We start from the raw sequence: 16,428 nt of genomic DNA on the forward strand, positions 1-16,428 counted from the left end.
ATCATCAAGATCTACGGTTGATTCATCACTTTGTTGTATAAATTCATGGTCCTGAATTCGAATCCCAAAGGTAGCAAAAAATTATTTTTCGCAATTCATGCCTTTATACAGTTTATTCATGCGTGTTATACATAAAATTCATTCATTTTTGTTGGTTCGTAATTCTTAAAATAAGGGTGGTTTATTGAATAACCGCCCCCTATATTAATATATATATATATATATATATATATATGAAGAAAAAAAAACCCAAGTGGTATATATATATACTTGGGTACCTTGTTTTCGCTCACAAGCAGTGTACTCAACTATATACAAACAACATTAAGTAGATTTACATATTGAGCTTTTGAATCTGAAAAATGGCGAATTATAGCAATGGAGATTACGATTGGGCGACAGAAGTTAAGAAGCTGCAAGAAGCGAAAACTGGAGTCAAGGGTCTGGTTGATGCTGGCGTGACGGAGCTACCTCGGCTCTTCGTTCACACACCGGAGGATTTGCACGCCCATCCGATCCACGGCGGACAGCTGGAGCTGCCGACGATAGACTTATCTGGGGCGGAGCGCGGGGGAGCGAGGCGGAGGGAGGTGGTGGAGGAGATAGGCAAGGCGGCCGCAGAATGGGGCTTCTTCCGCCTGGTCAACCACGGGATTCCGGTGGAGACAATGGACGCCATGCTGGAAGCCGTGAAGCGCTTCCACGAGCTGCCCGCGGAGGAGAAGACGCCTTTCTACTCCTCCGACATACGCAAGGCGGTGAAGCTCAACAGCAGCCTCCCTGTCAAAGAGAATGATCCGGCGTGTTGGAGGGATATTTTGACATGCAATTGTAGAGATGACCGAATTGACCCCCTAGACCTACCTAAAGCCTGCAGGTATGTACCTCATGCTTACAAAAATTTGATTTCAATGCAAAATTATGTTCAAACTTACACGAAAGATTTAACCTTTTGCAAGACAATTTCGTAAATATTTTTAACTTATTGTTTTAGGGTTTAAATCACTGATTAACGTGCAAGAATTATTGTGTCCAACTAATTACTTATGCACCTCCAAATGGTACGATTATATTCAATATTCTCACACTAATATTAAGTTATGACTTTATTAACTAACATGTCCTATATGTTCTAGCTAGTTCATGTGTTAATCATCTTCTTTCGATCTGAAGTTAACACAACGAATCATGATCATCTCAAGATTAATCAATAATTGAAAAACAATTAATATGAACATGGAAAGGAAATGAAGGTGTACTTAATTAATTAATCACAATAATTTTAAATTCAAAATACCCATACACTGATCGAATAATAAAAAATTAATCATTGATGTTCATGGCAATTAACAAATATCCAAGTTGAAAGGAAAATATAATAAAAAATAATAAAACCATAGAGGAAGATCCTGGAGTCTTGATTGCTTCCAACTTGATCATCTCGCCTCTTTTTTACTTTTACAAAAGCTCAAAAGAGATAAAGAACATAAACTTATATATATACTAGTGCGTATAATATGTTTGGAAAAAAAAGTATATTCAGGTGGAGAAAGAAATTGAGTCAATTTTGAGAATTAAAAACTATCAAAAATAGGAAAAAGACAAAAAAAGAAAAAAAGTGAAAATCCTCGAATTCTGAAAAGTGGCAACATTTTGGTTGCGGTTTTTGTGCATGCATGTGTGGAGCACCTCTGCACAATATTTTTGTTTTAATTTGGCTCCTTTTTGTTTATTTTAGTTTCGAGATGTAAATCAACCTTATAAAATTCAATCTCTTTCAGGTTGACCATTTATTTTGGAAATTTCATTCAAATATAATACTCCCTCCGTCCCATAATAAGTGGCCACATTTCCTTTTTCGTCTGTCCCACTATAAGTGGCTGCTTTCTAAAAATGGCAAAAGTTTACTTTAATTAAGTCAACAATTACTCACTAATTTGGTCAACAATTGTAGGCCACTTTCTAAAAATGCCAAAATTACTTTAATTAAGTCAACAATTACTCACTAATTTGGTCAACAATTGTAGGCCACACTCTATTAAAACATATAACACTCAATTTCTTAATCTCCGTGCCGAAAAGAATGTGGCCACTTATTATGGGACGGAGGGAGTAATGAGTATGAAATTTCAAGAGATCAAGAACACGTAAGCACAAATCCGTTTTAAATACTACTCCCTCTGTCCCACTCCAAATGTCCCATTTTCTATTTTGAGTTGTCCCACTTCAAATGTCTCATTTCTTTTTTTGGCAATATACTCTCTCTCTATATTTAATATTTAAACAATTCTCACCAACCCACTTATGCACATTTTATAATCTCCGTGCCCAAAAGAATGGAGACATTTGGAGCGGGACGGAGGGAGTATGATTTATTCGATCATGTAAATTCTACAACGCAGTTACACTTTATATATAGAACATATATAGAAATTCATGTTTGGGTAATTGTGAACTCAAAACTGTTTAGAGAGGAGGTGCAGGAGTATGCGATGAAGCACATGGTTGGAGTGAAGGAGATGATGAGCGACTTACTCTCAGAAGCCTTAGGGCTTCCCAGCGATTACCTTTCAAACCTAGAGTGCATGAAAAGCCAGCTGCTGGCATGTCTCTATTACCCACCTTGTCCTGACCCACACAAAACCTTAGGAACTCAGAAGCATTCCGATTCAACCTTCCTCACAATACTGATGCAAGACAACATCGGCGGCCTCCAGATTCTTCACGACGATCAATGGGTGGATGTCCCGCCGGTTCATGGTGGCCTCGTCGCCAATATCGGCGACCAAATGCAGGTAGTGATTAAATTAAAAAAAATGATACGATGGAGTCTAGTATTAATTGAATGTTTATTGTTGGTAGATTATTAGCAATGGGAAGTTCATGAGCGCGCAGCACAGAGTGTGGGTGCAGGAGTCGGTGCCGAGGGTTTCGGTGGCGTCTTTCTTCAGTCCGAGCGCGAGGGCTGCCACAACCAAGGCGTTTGGTCCCATCAAAGAGCTTCTTTCTGATGACAACAAGGCCGCTTACAAAGACTATTACTTCCTTGATTTCATGAACCATTACAAGGCCAAAGGCGAGCGTGTCGCCTCCCCTTTGCATTATTACAAGATATAAAACTTTCATATATATTCCAGCTTCTGTGTAATTTATACTCCATATATAATTTGAAATCAGCTTGTGTTATCTTGGAATTCGATAAAATATTATCTCTGACTCTTAAGTTTTGTGATATATTTTCTTTTTTATACTAAGTCTCTGTAAGATCTGCAAGCACCACACACAATTGGTAATGCATCAAGGAAAGCCCAAACGAAATATTATGGCAATTCATAATACTCCCTCCGTCCCATTTCAAATGTCTTGCTTTCCTTTTTGGGTTGTCCCACTTCAAATGTCCAGTTTTCCTTTATGGAAAAAAATTAGTTCCAAAAAGTGAGAATATATCTTTGAAGCCCACATCACCTTTTCACTCTACACTACACCACTTTATAATTTAATTAATTAACATTTTCCTAAATTACCGTGCCGAAAAGAAGCAGGACGTTTGAAGTGGGAGAGAGAGAGTAGTATATATGATGATCACAAATACCATATGCAGAATTGTTTAATTAATCGTTCATAAACAGCATATGATCGATTTATTCATGTTATATATCAAGGAGTAGCGTTCCGAGAATCGTGTACCGTCACGCTTTAATTGAATAAATTAAAACTCCCGCATTCTACAATTCCATGCCAACAGTATTAAAGAGCTAGGTATGCGCAATTTGGAAATTGAGGTTTTGGCAAATAAAATCACAAATTAGCTTGAGATTGTAATTTTAATACTCCTTCCGTCCACGAAAGAATTTCCTATTTTTCTATTTCCGGACGTCCACGAAAGAACTTCCTACTTTTTCCTATTTTGGGACAATACCCCACCACTTAAAAAATACTCCCCTTTTAATACAATTCCCACCACTCAAATAACATTAATTAAAACAACACAATAAATTATTAATACTTTTTCACAATTCCCAATACACTTTACAACTTTTTCTCCATTCTCAATACACGATACAACATTTTATTAAAACCCGTGCCACTCCCTCCTAGGAAGTTCTTTCATGGACGGAGGGAGTATGACTTTTGAAGTGTGACAAATTCATTCACCGCCTTTTCAATTTCTGCAACTTCGTCTCCCCAATTTTTTTTCCATTATCGGATTATTGAGTTGAAAACGTGGATTAGTTCGCCACATAATATGCATGTTACGATATTGTTTGCAATAAAATTGTTGAATATTGAAAATTAAGGTCTAGGTACAAGTTACAATCCCTTTATAGTTTGAGAAATTTTTTTAATTGAAATTGTATGGAACAACATCATTAATTTAGGCCTCACAATAACAATGTCGTCTTTACTGTGATGCCCCGCTCTTTTAAATACATATTAGATTAAATATGTGCGTTAGTTATAAAATTCTTTTAATTATTTATGGTGATTATTTTGTTCAGATAATATTATTTCAGCAAAAGTCTGTATAAGAGATACATAGCTGCGATTTAATATTCAGTCATGAATGAAACCAATAATTAAATTTATTGGTTTAACTATACGTTTGAGACTTTGTTTTACCAGTTTATTGATTTAATCAATATTATTAGAAAATTTAGATTTATAACCGATTTTATAAATCGTGTTATTTAAATCAAATTGCTAGAATTATAACTTGAGATCATATGCATAATAATTTTATTATTTCGCATTATATGAGTTAAGGTATTAAGTCGCGAATTAATTCCGACTTTCACGTATTAAATCTCAAGATTGAGGATTTAATTTATGTAAATACAAGGAGTATTTATTAAACGAGAATTGGAGAATTATTACAGGAACTAGGAGAAACTAGATCACGGCACTACACGTATGTCTCGATTTTTCATCCAACACATCAATTCCTACACTATTTCCTACACTATTCCCTACACTATTCCCTATACTATTCACCTTCCCCTCCAATACACCATTACTGCAGAAGGAGATTGTAAAGATTGCAGATTTCTTTCTGTAGCATATCTGAACTCCATCACACCCCAAAGTCTCCTGTAGGAGAAGAAAATCACGCCAATATCCACAATTTTCAAAAGCTTCAGCACGCCGAGAAAGAAATTTCACGGTAAGATCACAATTGTCAAAGGATGTAAATTTCAACGATCAAATCTTCAAAAGTTGCAACTCCAGGTACCAAAATTTCCACCATTTTGATTATGTTGTCTGCAGAAACTCCTCTATAAATTGAGGAGAGTTCTGCAGAAGGAAGAAGTGCAGCGAGAGGTGTGAGGCAAGAGAGAGTTTAGGAGATTTGTTTTTTTACTTGCAAGAGCTCAAGTGAGCTCCCTTCGCCGGACCATTTCTTCGTCGACCGGCCACTAGGCTCTGAACCGAGAACGTGTACTCGTTCCTCCATCTTTAGGCTACCAAACCCAACAATCGAAAGGCCGAAACCTTCTCTATATTTTCCCGACCAAAGGCCACAATATCCTTCGGAGGCCAACGTCGAATTCCCGACTTAGCCACCGGCCAACTTACGGCCTTCGTTTCTCACTATCCTTACGACGAAAAAGGATCGAGAAACCACCGTTGTGTAGCCTGATCTATCTCGCACGAGGAAAACTAAGTCGTAGACCTTCGCGGCTAAACCCCATCGCGGAACGACGACCAGAAAAAAACCCCGGCGAACAACACTACAAGAATATAAGGGTTTTAGCCACACATAATTTGTGACACATAATTATGTGTGGCAATATTCCCACACATAATTAAATATGTGTAGGTAAATTCATTAGACAGTTTTAAATAATTAATGACATTTAATTATGTGTAGGTAAAAAGATTTAGTCACATTTATTTTTTTATTTTTTATTTTCCGTTTAACTCTTAATATATTTAATGCTGACGTGGAAATTTAGTTACACATAATTTGTGACACATAATTATGTGTGACAATATACCCACACATAATTGAATATGTGTAGGTAAATTCAGTATACGATTTTAAATAGTTTAAGACATTTAATTATGTGTGGGTAAAAAGATTTAGTCATATTTTTTTTTAATTTTTTTTTTCTCTTAATATATTTGGCAAACAATTAATAAGTGTGAGAGGAACATTTTAGTGACACATTTTTTTTTACTGTTGATTATCTTCTTTTTTTTTTAACTTTTGTTTAAACTTTAATTGAATAATTGAAACACACAATTAACCCAACCAAATTGAAATGAAATGGTATCTATATCCGAATTATTATTAGTGTTTGATTGTATAAAATGAAATACAATTGTAGTGTGAAACAAAATATACTATAATTAACAAATATCCAAGTTCGTTGTTCTAATAAGATTTGTTTTAGCTATTTTTAACTATTTCCATGTATATCTCCTTATTTTGTTATGAAAATCTACTATCTAATCTCTATATATATATATATATATTTGGATTATTGAGCTGAGTAGTCACGTCTCTTCTCATTCTATTGTAGCAAATTCATCTGATTAATTTAATCTACACACATTCAGCGTCACAGCTGCTCTCCTCTCTCGTCATTCTATTATAACAAATTTTAATAGACTCTTTTATTGCAGGTGTAAGAATTCTATGTTCTTGAGTTATGGATGCGAATGAGAATAACAAAGTGAGATCATCGGATATGCAATTACCAGTCGATGATTACCTTGTGGATCCAATAGCATCGGTGGAAAAGCTTTTAAAGGAGGCAAAAGAATCCTTAGAAAAAGCTAAATATATGGCTTTGCATCTTAGATCTGCACAAGAAGGTATTAATTTGTTTGCGCCTGATTCGGAAGTTGAAGACGACGTTCACGAGTCTCGTGCACCATGCATTCGACGTAGCGCAATAAAGGTTGAAAAGAAGACCATTGTGAATGATGAAGATGAGCAAGAAACTGTTAGAAACTCGAACTCGATGCTTAAGATTCTCCTACCAAAGTTTTTTGAGATTAATAAATAGATATCAATTAAAATAGTTTCATTTCACGGTTTGCTTATTGTGGTATGGATTAAATTAATTTATTTTCATGGTTTGCTTATTGATTTAGTTTGATTGAGTTTATTAAGTTTATTGAGTTATTGAGCTTTTGCCATTTATTTCTTGTCATCCTGCTATACATTGTAAATTTAATTCAAAGTATTATATTGAAAATCTAGAATAAGTAATTCGAATATTGAAATTAAAATTGTCGGAAAAAGTTTCTCAATTAGAATTATAATTAATTTCGCAAAGATGAAACTTAGGAAATAAACATGAATTTCATATCAATATTCTGTTATTTCTGTCATGTTTTTTTTTTTCTAATGACCACAAAAATAATCGATGGTTATTTAATTGAAATTATTTTTATGCTAAATTTAGATGTTTTTTACAATTAAAAAATTATGAGTTTTGTAACATTATATTTTTGGAGTTACCCAATAATTGGCCCAAAAAATACATTAAAATGATAAATGTTTACCCACAAATATTTAGTTACATTTTTTTATTTATTTTTGTTTAACTCTTACTAATAGTTAATATGTGTGGAGTATATAGTAATGTTGACGTGGCTTTGGAGTAAACATTGGAAATTACTACTCCGTCATATTCTCGTCATTCTCGCCTTCTCTGTTATGCCCAATTTATTTCCATTAGCTTCGCGCCCTGTTTCTGAAGGGCGCTACGCCGCCAGGAGGTGAGGGACGAAGGCGTGGAAATCGTTGGCGACGTGATTGCCGCTGAGTTCGGCGAAGTCGAGATCAAACTCGGCGATGGTGAAAGAGATCGAGTCGTGCGGGAAACGGGCGAAGTTGAGGGGGCGTACGATTTTTCCGGCAAAGGGGAGAAATGGGTAAGGGTTTGAGGCGATGAATAATGGCAAAGCTCATGTTTGTTATTAAGCTCACGTTTTTAAAAAAATTGATGGATTGTTATCACTAATAACAGATAACAAATTCTGGTAGAGTCTTCCTTATTTTTAGGACTTTAGTTTCGATAGAAAATTTATATACATGCTTCCCTTTATTTTCTCTACATATCAGTACTGAAGTTGAGGTAAATACATTTTCAAAAAAATTCTGATTCCACTCTTTGTTGACTCGATTCAATTCACTGTCGTACTGTTTTTCGTGAGTGAAATTCCTGGAATTCCTTTTCATCCGTCTACTTTTTTGTTGAAAACACAACTTATTATTGAATTTGTTAACACTCTATCTATCATGTTTTCACAGAAGTGTTGTGTGTCCTCTGTCTATTATCCGTTGCTCTGCTCGACAATATTGTGAAGAAGCTAAAGAATCCAATATTTTTATGCCACTTGTTATAGTCTTTATTTATGCCTCTTAAACTAAGTTTATTTATCTCAAATTTTGTAATGTCACAGCTATGGATGCATATAGGTGTCAAATAATATTATGCTAGACTGCTAGTATTTTGCCGAGAACTTTGTTATCTTCTTTGAGTTTTAAAGCTGATTTGTATTGCTAAAAGGGTACGAATGAGCATAATTTTTTATAATGACTTAGATCTTGATAGTGATGATGATATTGATGATAATGATATTGATAGTACATGAGTATACACGACTTCAATTTTCAATTTTAAAATTTTGTTCTATTTATCTAAACACATTATAGTTGTACAGTTAATATGGCTGGCCGAAGAGGAGGACTTCGTGCAACTAGAAGACATGGCAGTGATCCCAATTCTACGTCGTCTGCTTTATGTTCTGGTTAGACCTAAATAGATGTGTAATATGACAAGATTGCTATTCTTTTAGTGTTTACAAAATTTGCTGACTGATGCATTCTTATTTCATTTTATTTAAAGACTCGTCTGCGTCGATTGTACCGCACGCTGGTAAGTAAACTTATATAAGTTTAATCATTTTTATCTTAGTCTGACTTGTTTCTATTTCTTATATAGCTCAAAGTCAAGATAGAACGGAGAACAATATTGGTTAGTTAGATAATTATTTAGTTACTTAAGCATTTTATATAATTGTTCATTAATCATTTTTACCTACTACCAGGTACTGAAACCCAAGTTCACGGCTCAACATCTAACACGAGAACTAGGAGTTCTCGTGTTCGTGGACAGACCTCTGCTAGGAGTTCTCGTGTTCGTGGACAGACCTCTGGTCTAGGAGCTCGACAGGCATTGAAACATGCCAAAAACAGGTTTAACGTCCAGTTTAAATTTGGTTCGAGAGCAGCTGTATGTGCCAACACCTCAAAGTTCAACAATGAAATTGGAACCATTTTGCGTACGGATTGTAGTCTCCGTTACGATGAGTGGAGGGATGTACCAGAGTCTGTTAGGGCACCTCTGAGGGAGAAACTTCTTGTAAGTAGAATTACGAATTTAAATTTTATTTAACGTTATTGTCATATGAATATTAAGTCAAATGTATATTTACATTGAAATTGCAGACACTTTCGATATAGATGTTGAAGATCAGAATGTCATACATGTTATCGATAGGCAAATGCAGAGATCTTGGCGTTCCTACCGATACACTCTGCATAAAAAGTTCAAAGAGATTGGAGGAGATGAAGATCCAATCAAGGCCAAGAGCATTGGACATAAAGGAGTTAAAAAGGAGGACTGGGATTATTTGTGTGATTTATGGGCTAGTGAATCATACAAGGTACACAATAATTTAAAGGTAAAATGAATATGTATGTGTTATTTTACTAATTTAGTATTGTATATGTTATTTCTGTAAAGCAACGAGCCAAGAAGAATGCCATTTCGAGATCAAAAAGAAAGTGGGAATCTAGAAACGGATCCAAGAGTACTTTGCGCCACCATATTGAACGTGGAGTTGAGTTGGATGCTCCAACTGGACAAATTGAGACATGGCGCATTTGTAATTTGCATTTGTAATTGAGGACCTGGTGCTGCTTGATATCTGTGCAAACTCGCCTCCCTTTGTAATATGCAAGGGTGTAGGCTTTATTTTCCAATTGTTGGCTGATTTTGCATTTGTTTTCCATTAGCTGCGGTAGTTTTTGACTAAATTTTCATTTGTTTTGTCATTAGACTCTAGTTTTTGGTTAAGCTTTTCTAATTTTATATTATATAGCTTTACTCTCAAGCTCTCATATGCATGCATTGCCTGAACTTTCATTGATCAGATTTTCCTTTAATCTGTTTGGATTCCTTTTCGTCTTTCCTCTAGAAAAATTCTGGTCTCTGGAGTTCATGAATGAATCTTTGTGGCCTGCTGGATTCATGTAATGGGACCTGCGATTGTTTTCATTTAGAAATGCTCCAAATTAGGCAATTAGTTTTCTTCTAACCCAGGTCTGCAGTAGTTGTTTAGCATGACACAATTTTTCTTTATCTTATACTAAAGTATGCAGATGGTCCTACTGCTAGTTGTTGCACTTTGCATTCTTTACCTGTATGAAGTGGAACTATTTGGTATCCTTTGAAGCCTCTTCAATTTCATGATTAAATTCTAAGCAGCTTTAGAGAAATAACAATTGACTCAGACAGTACTGATGATTAAAACTTGGACTTATTGTTCATCTTGTGTTTTTTCTGTTCTATAATCATATATGCTTCTCACAGTAACTTAAACTACCAACAGAAAATACGCGTCGCGCTTATTGAGGTATCTCAGTTCTTTCAAAAGTTATGTGCTAAGACATTATACGTTAGTGAGCTTGAGGATATGAAGAATGGGATTGTTATCTTATTGTGTAAACATGAAAAGATATTTCCGCCGACATTTTTCACTATTATGGTCCATTTATGTGTCCATTTACCGGAGCAAGCATTGTTAGGAGGACCGGTCAACATGAGATGGATGTTTGGGATTGAACGTCGTATGGGTACATATAAAGGATATGTTCGTAATTGTGCACGCCCTGATGGATCTATCTTTGAAGCATATATTGTTGATGAGGCGATTACATTTCTGTCTCGTTATTTACATAATACTGAGACAAGATTTACTCGTTTAGAACGAAATTGGGATATATCTATTGCAAAATACTCAATGGAGATATTTAACAACCAAATTCGCACATTGGGAGCACCTACTTTTGGACTTTTGAAGGATTATCGCAATACAGCGCACTGGTATATTCTAAATAACTGCGGAGATACAGTCGACATTTTCATAAAGTGAGTACTATATATTACACTATTTTTTTGAATTTTTTGTAGGGGTATGAATTTCACTTTTTTAAAAAAAAAAAATTTGCAGTGAGCATAAAGAAATTCTACGATCTAAGAATATACGAGAGGAAGATGTTGATGGAATTCAAAAAAATGAATTTCCTACTTGGTTCAAGGAAAAGGTAAATATATTAGCCTGCAATATTTGATTAGCCTACAATATTTTCCTAAGATTCAAATTCTTTATATTGATTATAATAAGTACTAATAAGTTCAATTTTTTTTTATAGATGTCTGTTCTTAGAGTTAATAATGATCCTAGAGCTACCGATGATTTGTATTCACTCTCACAATGGCCGGATGATCGCTACCGAAGTTGGTTTAGTTGCATTGTCAATGGTGTAAGATTTCGTTGCAAGATACGTGATGACAAGTTCAAGACACAATGTAGTGGAGTTAGTACATGGGGTGATGGAGGGGTTGATGATATCATATACTACGGTGTATTGATTGAAATCTTAGAGCTAGACTATATCAACCAAAGAAAAGTGTTCTTGTTCTGTTGCAAATGGTACAATTATGATCCAATGGGGAAAAGAATGGTAGTTGATCACAACTTGACATCAATTGATGTGACATCTCAATGGTATAAAGATGAACCATTTATTTTGGCCACACAAGCTCAACAAGTATTTTATTTGCAAGACCTATCTCGAGGGAAGAATTGGATGGTTGTGCAAAAGGTAAACCACCGTAATATTTTTGATATTGTTGAACGTGAAGAAGGAGAAGAAGAGCCCATTACCAATGAAGTATTTCAAGAGGATGATTCAAGTGAATTGCCACATTTTCATCCAACAGAAGATGTAGTTGAAACAAGTTCATTGGTTAGAGAAGATATTGATCCAATCACGATTCCAGATGGATTGATGACTTCACTACATGTTGGAGATTACGATGACATTGGGGAGAATACGGATGAAATTAGTGGCGATGAAAGATTTATCGTCAATGATGAATCCATTTTAGAGTCTGATGTTAATGAAAACTCCAATGACTCAGATTTTCGAAGTGATGATGATATTGATAGTACATGAGTATACATGTAGGTAACCCAATGTTATAATATGAATTTTCGTATTTGTTTTTGCTCTACTTATCTAAACTTATTATAATTGTACAGTTAATACGTGGCTGGTTGAAGAGGAGGACTCCGTGCACCTAGAAGACATGCCAACGTACCTAATGCTATCTCACTTGTTTTACGTTCTGGTTAGACATTAAAAAAAAATAAAGAGAGAAATCTATACTATATTTAAAAGGCAACTTTCAATTTAAAATTAATTTCAAATCAATTTCTAAATTGAATGACAATTTTATAGTTATAATAAAATTGAAGGTTTATATTTAAATTATATTTTTCTTTTTACTTTCTTTTCTTTAACTTCTTATTCGTTGTTTAAATATAAACTTCTTGAAATATAAACTTCTTGAAATAATAAAAGTAATTATTTTATCATTATTATCTGCACCAAAAAATTAAATTTTACCGCCATATAAAAACATCTCATTTTACCGCTAACAACCAAAAAAATATCATTTCACCGCCATCCACGAGTGGGCGGTTTATTCTCAAAATGGCCAAATGTCTTTCCTCTCAACAGGCAAGCTCCATTCGAATTATGTTAGGGGTTCTTTCGCTTTTGCCAGATCTGGAGAGATACTACAAGTCCTCCGTCCCAGATTCCATCGCCGCGGCCATCTGGTTCACCGGTATAGCCTTCCCAACATCAAATTCCCCAAACTCATATTTAGATTTTTACCAAAACTTCACACAACCCTCAATTCAGCGATGGTAGCTGCGAGTGCAACCCCAATCAAGGGCGCCGGAGGCAGGCAAGGCGGCAAGAGGAAGAAATCATACCGAAATCCGTCAAGGTGACGCTCCAATTCCGGGTTGTGCGCTTCGCTCGTTTTCTGAAGAAGGGGCGCTACGCCCAGGCCCAGCGTATGGGCACCGGAGCGCCCATCTATATGGCTTCTGTGCTCGAGTACCTTGCCGCTGAGGTGTTGGAATTGCCGCTGAGGTGTTGTGTTCATTCAAGGGTTTTGGGCTTCTTTTGGTTATGAAATTCTAGCATGTGCTTGCCTTTCCTGCTTTCGTCTAGATTTTTTAACATAGCTTGAATTGGTTAGCTTCTGCAAATGCACACAACTCACTGCTATCTGTTGCTTGTTAATTGTACCTTGCTTAATTTGTTATCCGATCCATTATTGATGAGTTTTTAGTGCCCTTAAGCAATTAATCCTAGGAAGCTCAACGCTCACTCTGGTGTTGTGTACCCTACAAATGAAGAATGTAAAAGAAGTCTGCGAGGTTGCATATCTTAGAGTTGGAGGTTATCCTATGTTTAACCAAACCTTGAGATGCATATATTTTCAAGCTAACACATGCATACCAGTTTTACAGAGTGGATAAAATGCTTTTTTAATGTGAAAATGACTTTTTAACAAATTTTCTCCAACAGATGAGGACTAAAATGTGAGAATAAATTAAGTATAATTGATTATTTCATGTTATATTGAGATCATACTGAATGATACTACTTTTTGCAGGGAGATTTACAGCTCTCATATGTTAGAGTCAGCTAGGCCTATAATTGAGTGCTTGTTTGTAAGTTAGCCTTTGATTAAGTTTATAGAGCAACTTGTAGATGAAGATGGCTCAGTAAAAAATTCTGCGGTTGGTCAATCATTGCATTTATCTTTACCATTTTGGTTTCATCTAGTTCACCCTCTAGTTGATCATAGAGTTCTCCCATTTCAGAGTTCAAACTTGCGGCATTCACGTGATCGAGTGCGGCTTCTTGAGAGAAAGGTAAAGTCGTGTATCCTAAGCTGTGATAACATTTAAAGTTGATGGAATATGTTGAGGATACCGGGCTTGGGCTACATTTGATTGGTTCTATCGATGCGCATATGAAGCTGGCAAGGCCTATTTGAGGTGTCTGATTCCTAGTTTTTAAATATTCCTATTATTCAGTTATACTTGTTGATGGAAAGCGTGATCAGAAATGAAGCAAAAGAAACATCCACTCTAGTAACATACTCCTTCTGTAAAATGTACTTGTGATGTGATGTTTTCTCTACCTTCTATACCAACTCCTGATAGTTCTTATTTATGTACAATAGTGAGAGTGAAACCTTTTCATATTTAGATTTTAATATATTGGAAACTTTCATTGTGATTTTATAGGAAATATGTAATATTGATGGAAGATGGTGCATAAGCTCGGTTGCTGCAAGGAGTCCAAGTATTCAGGGATTATTGCTGGTAAGGTGCGTTGACTTCTTTCAATATTTTCAGCTTCACAATGTACGAGATGAACAATGATGATGAATAATTTGCTATTAGCTATCTTTTTATCATTATATTTGCCTTTAAAGTCATCACCATTGTAACACAAATTATTCAGACAAGCACCTGTCCGATCCAGTTATGCAGACATTGTAACTTTTTGGTGATGTATAGGATTTTCTTTTTGTTACATCTTAGTTATTGAGTTTCATGTCAAACTACAGCATTGATTTCCATTTGAGCCTAAAATTTCAGTTTCAGATAAGTTTCTTGGTTACTACAGCTTAATTTATCACTTCATCATAGCTATGCAATAAAATACTTACAAGATTTTTGAAGACGCAGCAGTACTCTCCAATCTGCTTGTGTTCTTCCACTACAAACTCTTGTGAGAGACATAATACTTTACTATAGTGGTGCAGGTGCAGGAAACCTCGTGGAGCCACTCTCTGCTGTTCCTCTAAATGATGAGCTGCAGCAAGCAAGAGAATCTGTTGCAAAGGCAGAGCAGGAGGTTCTCCTAAAGATAACAAAGAAGGTTCTTACAAATTTCTCGAACTACTGCACTTTTCTTGTATATGTGCTTCAAATCTAATCTTATTTTCTATTCTTGTACAGATGCAAATAGATTTGAATGACATTGAAAATATATTCAACTGCATGATTCAGATAGACACGGTATGTCAAAAAACCGAGTTCTGGGTTGTAAGTTGCATTTTCGTGAGTACTAGTGACTAATTAGTAATTATAGCCCTCTCTCTTGTGGAAATTACTTTTCTTCATCTTAGTAGCTCCAAAGAAATGTGTCTTTTCCATAATGATTATATTTATGACATGCATAAATAACTTATTACAGTAAGAAGTAACTGCATCTTGAAATTGTGAAAATAGTTTCTATCAGCTGACAGAACTGATTTTCTACACAGTATTTTGCAAAGGAATATTGCCATTTAACTGTTAATGTCTGGAAAAGCATCTTGTCAGGTTTATAATCTATCTTAGAGCCTGTACCTTAGCTAAACTGATATGTGCCCTGGAGATCCAAAAACGGGCCGAAGTTTTTTATTAGCACAATGTTACTTATGTGCTTTATGTGTATGTGTAATTCATGCATACATGCTCAAATATTTATTCATATATTCACAATGTGTGATATAGATTAATGCTAGAGCACGGTGCAACCTTTCCTTTGAAGGTGCATGTCCTGATTTGTAGCCCTTTCAACACTGATTGTTTTACATGATAATGTCTTAATTATTACTTGAATTTTTTGTATTCTTTACTTGATATTATAGGACTTGCTAACTGGTGGTACGGACCCCATTGTGAAATCTAGGATTGCAAAAAAGTTGCAGGGTAAAAGGATGCAGATGCTCATCAACCCATGGAGCATAGGATGTAAACAATAGGACTTGTTTCCTTCTTTCATTTTCTTTCTTTTTAGGAAGACACTTCGAATTATATGTTTATCAATGTATCTATCATTGTATGCGATACATGAAAAGATTGTATTTCATAATTCATTATATTTGATTCATATACTGTGTGATATGCTATTTTATATTTTTATAAAAATTGTGATAAAAAATATTGTTCACACATAATAACATTTATCCACACTTATTTTATATATTTAAAAAATAATAATATTTCTTCTAAAATTAATATTAAAAAATAATTACCTATACATAATTTATAAGATTTAGCTACACATATATGTGTCACAAAAGGTATGTGTAAAAACCACGTAATTTCCACGTCATCATTGCATTATTTCAAAAATATATTTTCCCACACAAAAAATAAATTATTCGTGACATATATATGTGTGGGTAAAGGCTTGATGAATTACCCACACATAAAATTTGCCACGTGTAAATGCCATGTCATTTCCACATCATCGCT

The 16,428-nt window shown here is 35.0% G+C and overlaps 5 protein-coding genes across 13 annotated transcripts; all 5 read left to right on the forward strand.

The window, feature by feature from the left end:
- Positions 1–252: 252 nt before the first annotated feature.
- LOC131014193 (1-aminocyclopropane-1-carboxylate oxidase homolog 1-like) lies at positions 253–3,204 on the forward strand. Its single transcript, XM_057942084.1, has 3 exons — positions 253–877; positions 2,471–2,795; positions 2,863–3,204. Exons 1-3 carry the CDS (start codon positions 363–365, stop codon positions 3,115–3,117), a joined length of 1,095 nt encoding a protein of 364 aa, XP_057798067.1. The 5' UTR covers positions 253–362; the 3' UTR covers positions 3,118–3,204.
- Positions 3,205–7,881: 4,677 nt separating this feature from the next.
- LOC131018955 (uncharacterized) lies at positions 7,882–9,481 on the forward strand. Its single transcript, XM_057947639.1, has 6 exons — positions 7,882–7,887; positions 8,680–8,766; positions 8,865–8,894; positions 8,961–8,993; positions 9,067–9,380; positions 9,467–9,481. Exons 1-6 carry the CDS (start codon positions 7,884–7,886, stop codon positions 9,479–9,481), a joined length of 483 nt encoding a protein of 160 aa, XP_057803622.1. The 5' UTR covers positions 7,882–7,883.
- On the forward strand, positions 9,478–10,141 carry LOC131014195 (uncharacterized). The gene is made up of 2 exons (XM_057942089.1): positions 9,478–9,684; positions 9,765–10,141. Exons 1-2 carry the CDS (start codon positions 9,523–9,525, stop codon positions 9,921–9,923), a joined length of 321 nt encoding a protein of 106 aa, XP_057798072.1. The 5' UTR covers positions 9,478–9,522; the 3' UTR covers positions 9,924–10,141.
- Positions 10,142–11,043: 902 nt separating this feature from the next.
- Positions 11,044–12,262, forward strand: LOC131018956 (uncharacterized). Its single transcript, XM_057947640.1, has 3 exons — positions 11,044–11,171; positions 11,254–11,347; positions 11,456–12,262. The coding sequence occupies exons 1-3, from the start codon at positions 11,044–11,046 to the stop codon at positions 12,260–12,262; spliced, it is 1,029 nt and encodes a 342-aa protein (XP_057803623.1).
- Positions 12,263–12,771: 509 nt separating this feature from the next.
- Positions 12,772–16,073, forward strand: LOC131014194 (uncharacterized). Of its 9 annotated transcripts, XR_009098097.1 has the most exons (11): positions 12,772–12,938; positions 13,016–13,252; positions 13,782–13,839; positions 13,993–14,043; positions 14,209–14,265; positions 14,422–14,504; positions 14,938–15,061; positions 15,142–15,201; positions 15,682–15,718; positions 15,819–15,942; positions 15,975–16,073. XR_009098097.1 is itself a non-coding variant. In XM_057942086.1 (10 exons), exons 1-9 carry the CDS (start codon positions 12,811–12,813, stop codon positions 15,930–15,932), a joined length of 912 nt encoding a protein of 303 aa, XP_057798069.1. In that variant the 5' UTR covers positions 12,772–12,810; the 3' UTR covers positions 15,933–15,942; positions 15,975–16,073. The 9 variants fall into 9 exon arrangements, 4 of the variants coding, with proteins under 4 accessions (XP_057798069.1, XP_057798070.1, XP_057798068.1 ...); XM_057942086.1 differs by lacking the exon at positions 15,682–15,718; XM_057942087.1 differs by having other exon boundaries at positions 15,819–15,998.
- The last annotated feature ends 355 nt before the right edge of the window (positions 16,074–16,428 follow it).

Source organism: Salvia miltiorrhiza, chromosome 3, assembly GCF_028751815.1.
Source record: "Salvia miltiorrhiza cultivar Shanhuang (shh) chromosome 3, IMPLAD_Smil_shh, whole genome shotgun sequence".
In the NCBI taxonomy this organism is placed as follows: domain Eukaryota; kingdom Viridiplantae; phylum Streptophyta; class Magnoliopsida; order Lamiales; family Lamiaceae; genus Salvia; species Salvia miltiorrhiza.

What these genes read in the sequence shown, in the direction of transcription:
- LOC131014193 (XM_057942084.1), top strand. Translation starts at nt 363, where the DNA reads ATGGCGAATTATAGCAATGGAGATTACGATTGGGCGACAGAAGTTAAG. An exon ending in GACCTACCTAAAGCCTGCAG is followed by an intron (nt 878 to 2,470) that starts GTATGTACCTCA and finishes AAAACTGTTTAG; the next exon opens with AGAGGAGGTGCAGGAGTATG. An exon ending in ATATCGGCGACCAAATGCAG is followed by an intron (nt 2,796 to 2,862) that starts GTAGTGATTAAA and finishes TATTGTTGGTAG; the next exon opens with ATTATTAGCAATGGGAAGTT.
- LOC131018955 (XM_057947639.1), top strand. An exon ending in GTCGTCTGCTTTATGTTCTG is followed by an intron (nt 8,767 to 8,864) that starts GTTAGACCTAAA and finishes TTTTATTTAAAG; the next exon opens with ACTCGTCTGCGTCGATTGTA. An exon ending in TAGAACGGAGAACAATATTG is followed by an intron (nt 8,994 to 9,066) that starts GTTAGTTAGATA and finishes ACCTACTACCAG; the next exon opens with GTACTGAAACCCAAGTTCAC.
- LOC131014195 (XM_057942089.1), top strand. Translation starts at nt 9,523, where the DNA reads ATGCAGAGATCTTGGCGTTCCTACCGATACACTCTGCATAAAAAGTTC. An exon ending in GGGCTAGTGAATCATACAAG is followed by an intron (nt 9,685 to 9,764) that starts GTACACAATAAT and finishes ATTTCTGTAAAG; the next exon opens with CAACGAGCCAAGAAGAATGC.
- LOC131018956 (XM_057947640.1), top strand. Translation starts at nt 11,044, where the DNA reads ATGGAGATATTTAACAACCAAATTCGCACATTGGGAGCACCTACTTTT. An exon ending in ACAGTCGACATTTTCATAAA is followed by an intron (nt 11,172 to 11,253) that starts GTGAGTACTATA and finishes AAAAATTTGCAG; the next exon opens with TGAGCATAAAGAAATTCTAC. An exon ending in CTACTTGGTTCAAGGAAAAG is followed by an intron (nt 11,348 to 11,455) that starts GTAAATATATTA and finishes TTTTTTTTATAG; the next exon opens with ATGTCTGTTCTTAGAGTTAA.
- LOC131014194 (XM_057942086.1), top strand. Translation starts at nt 12,811, where the DNA reads ATGTCTTTCCTCTCAACAGGCAAGCTCCATTCGAATTATGTTAGGGGT. An exon ending in CGCGGCCATCTGGTTCACCG is followed by an intron (nt 12,939 to 13,015) that starts GTATAGCCTTCC and finishes CCCTCAATTCAG; the next exon opens with CGATGGTAGCTGCGAGTGCA. An exon ending in GTGTTGGAATTGCCGCTGAG is followed by an intron (nt 13,253 to 13,781) that starts GTGTTGTGTTCA and finishes TACTTTTTGCAG; the next exon opens with GGAGATTTACAGCTCTCATA.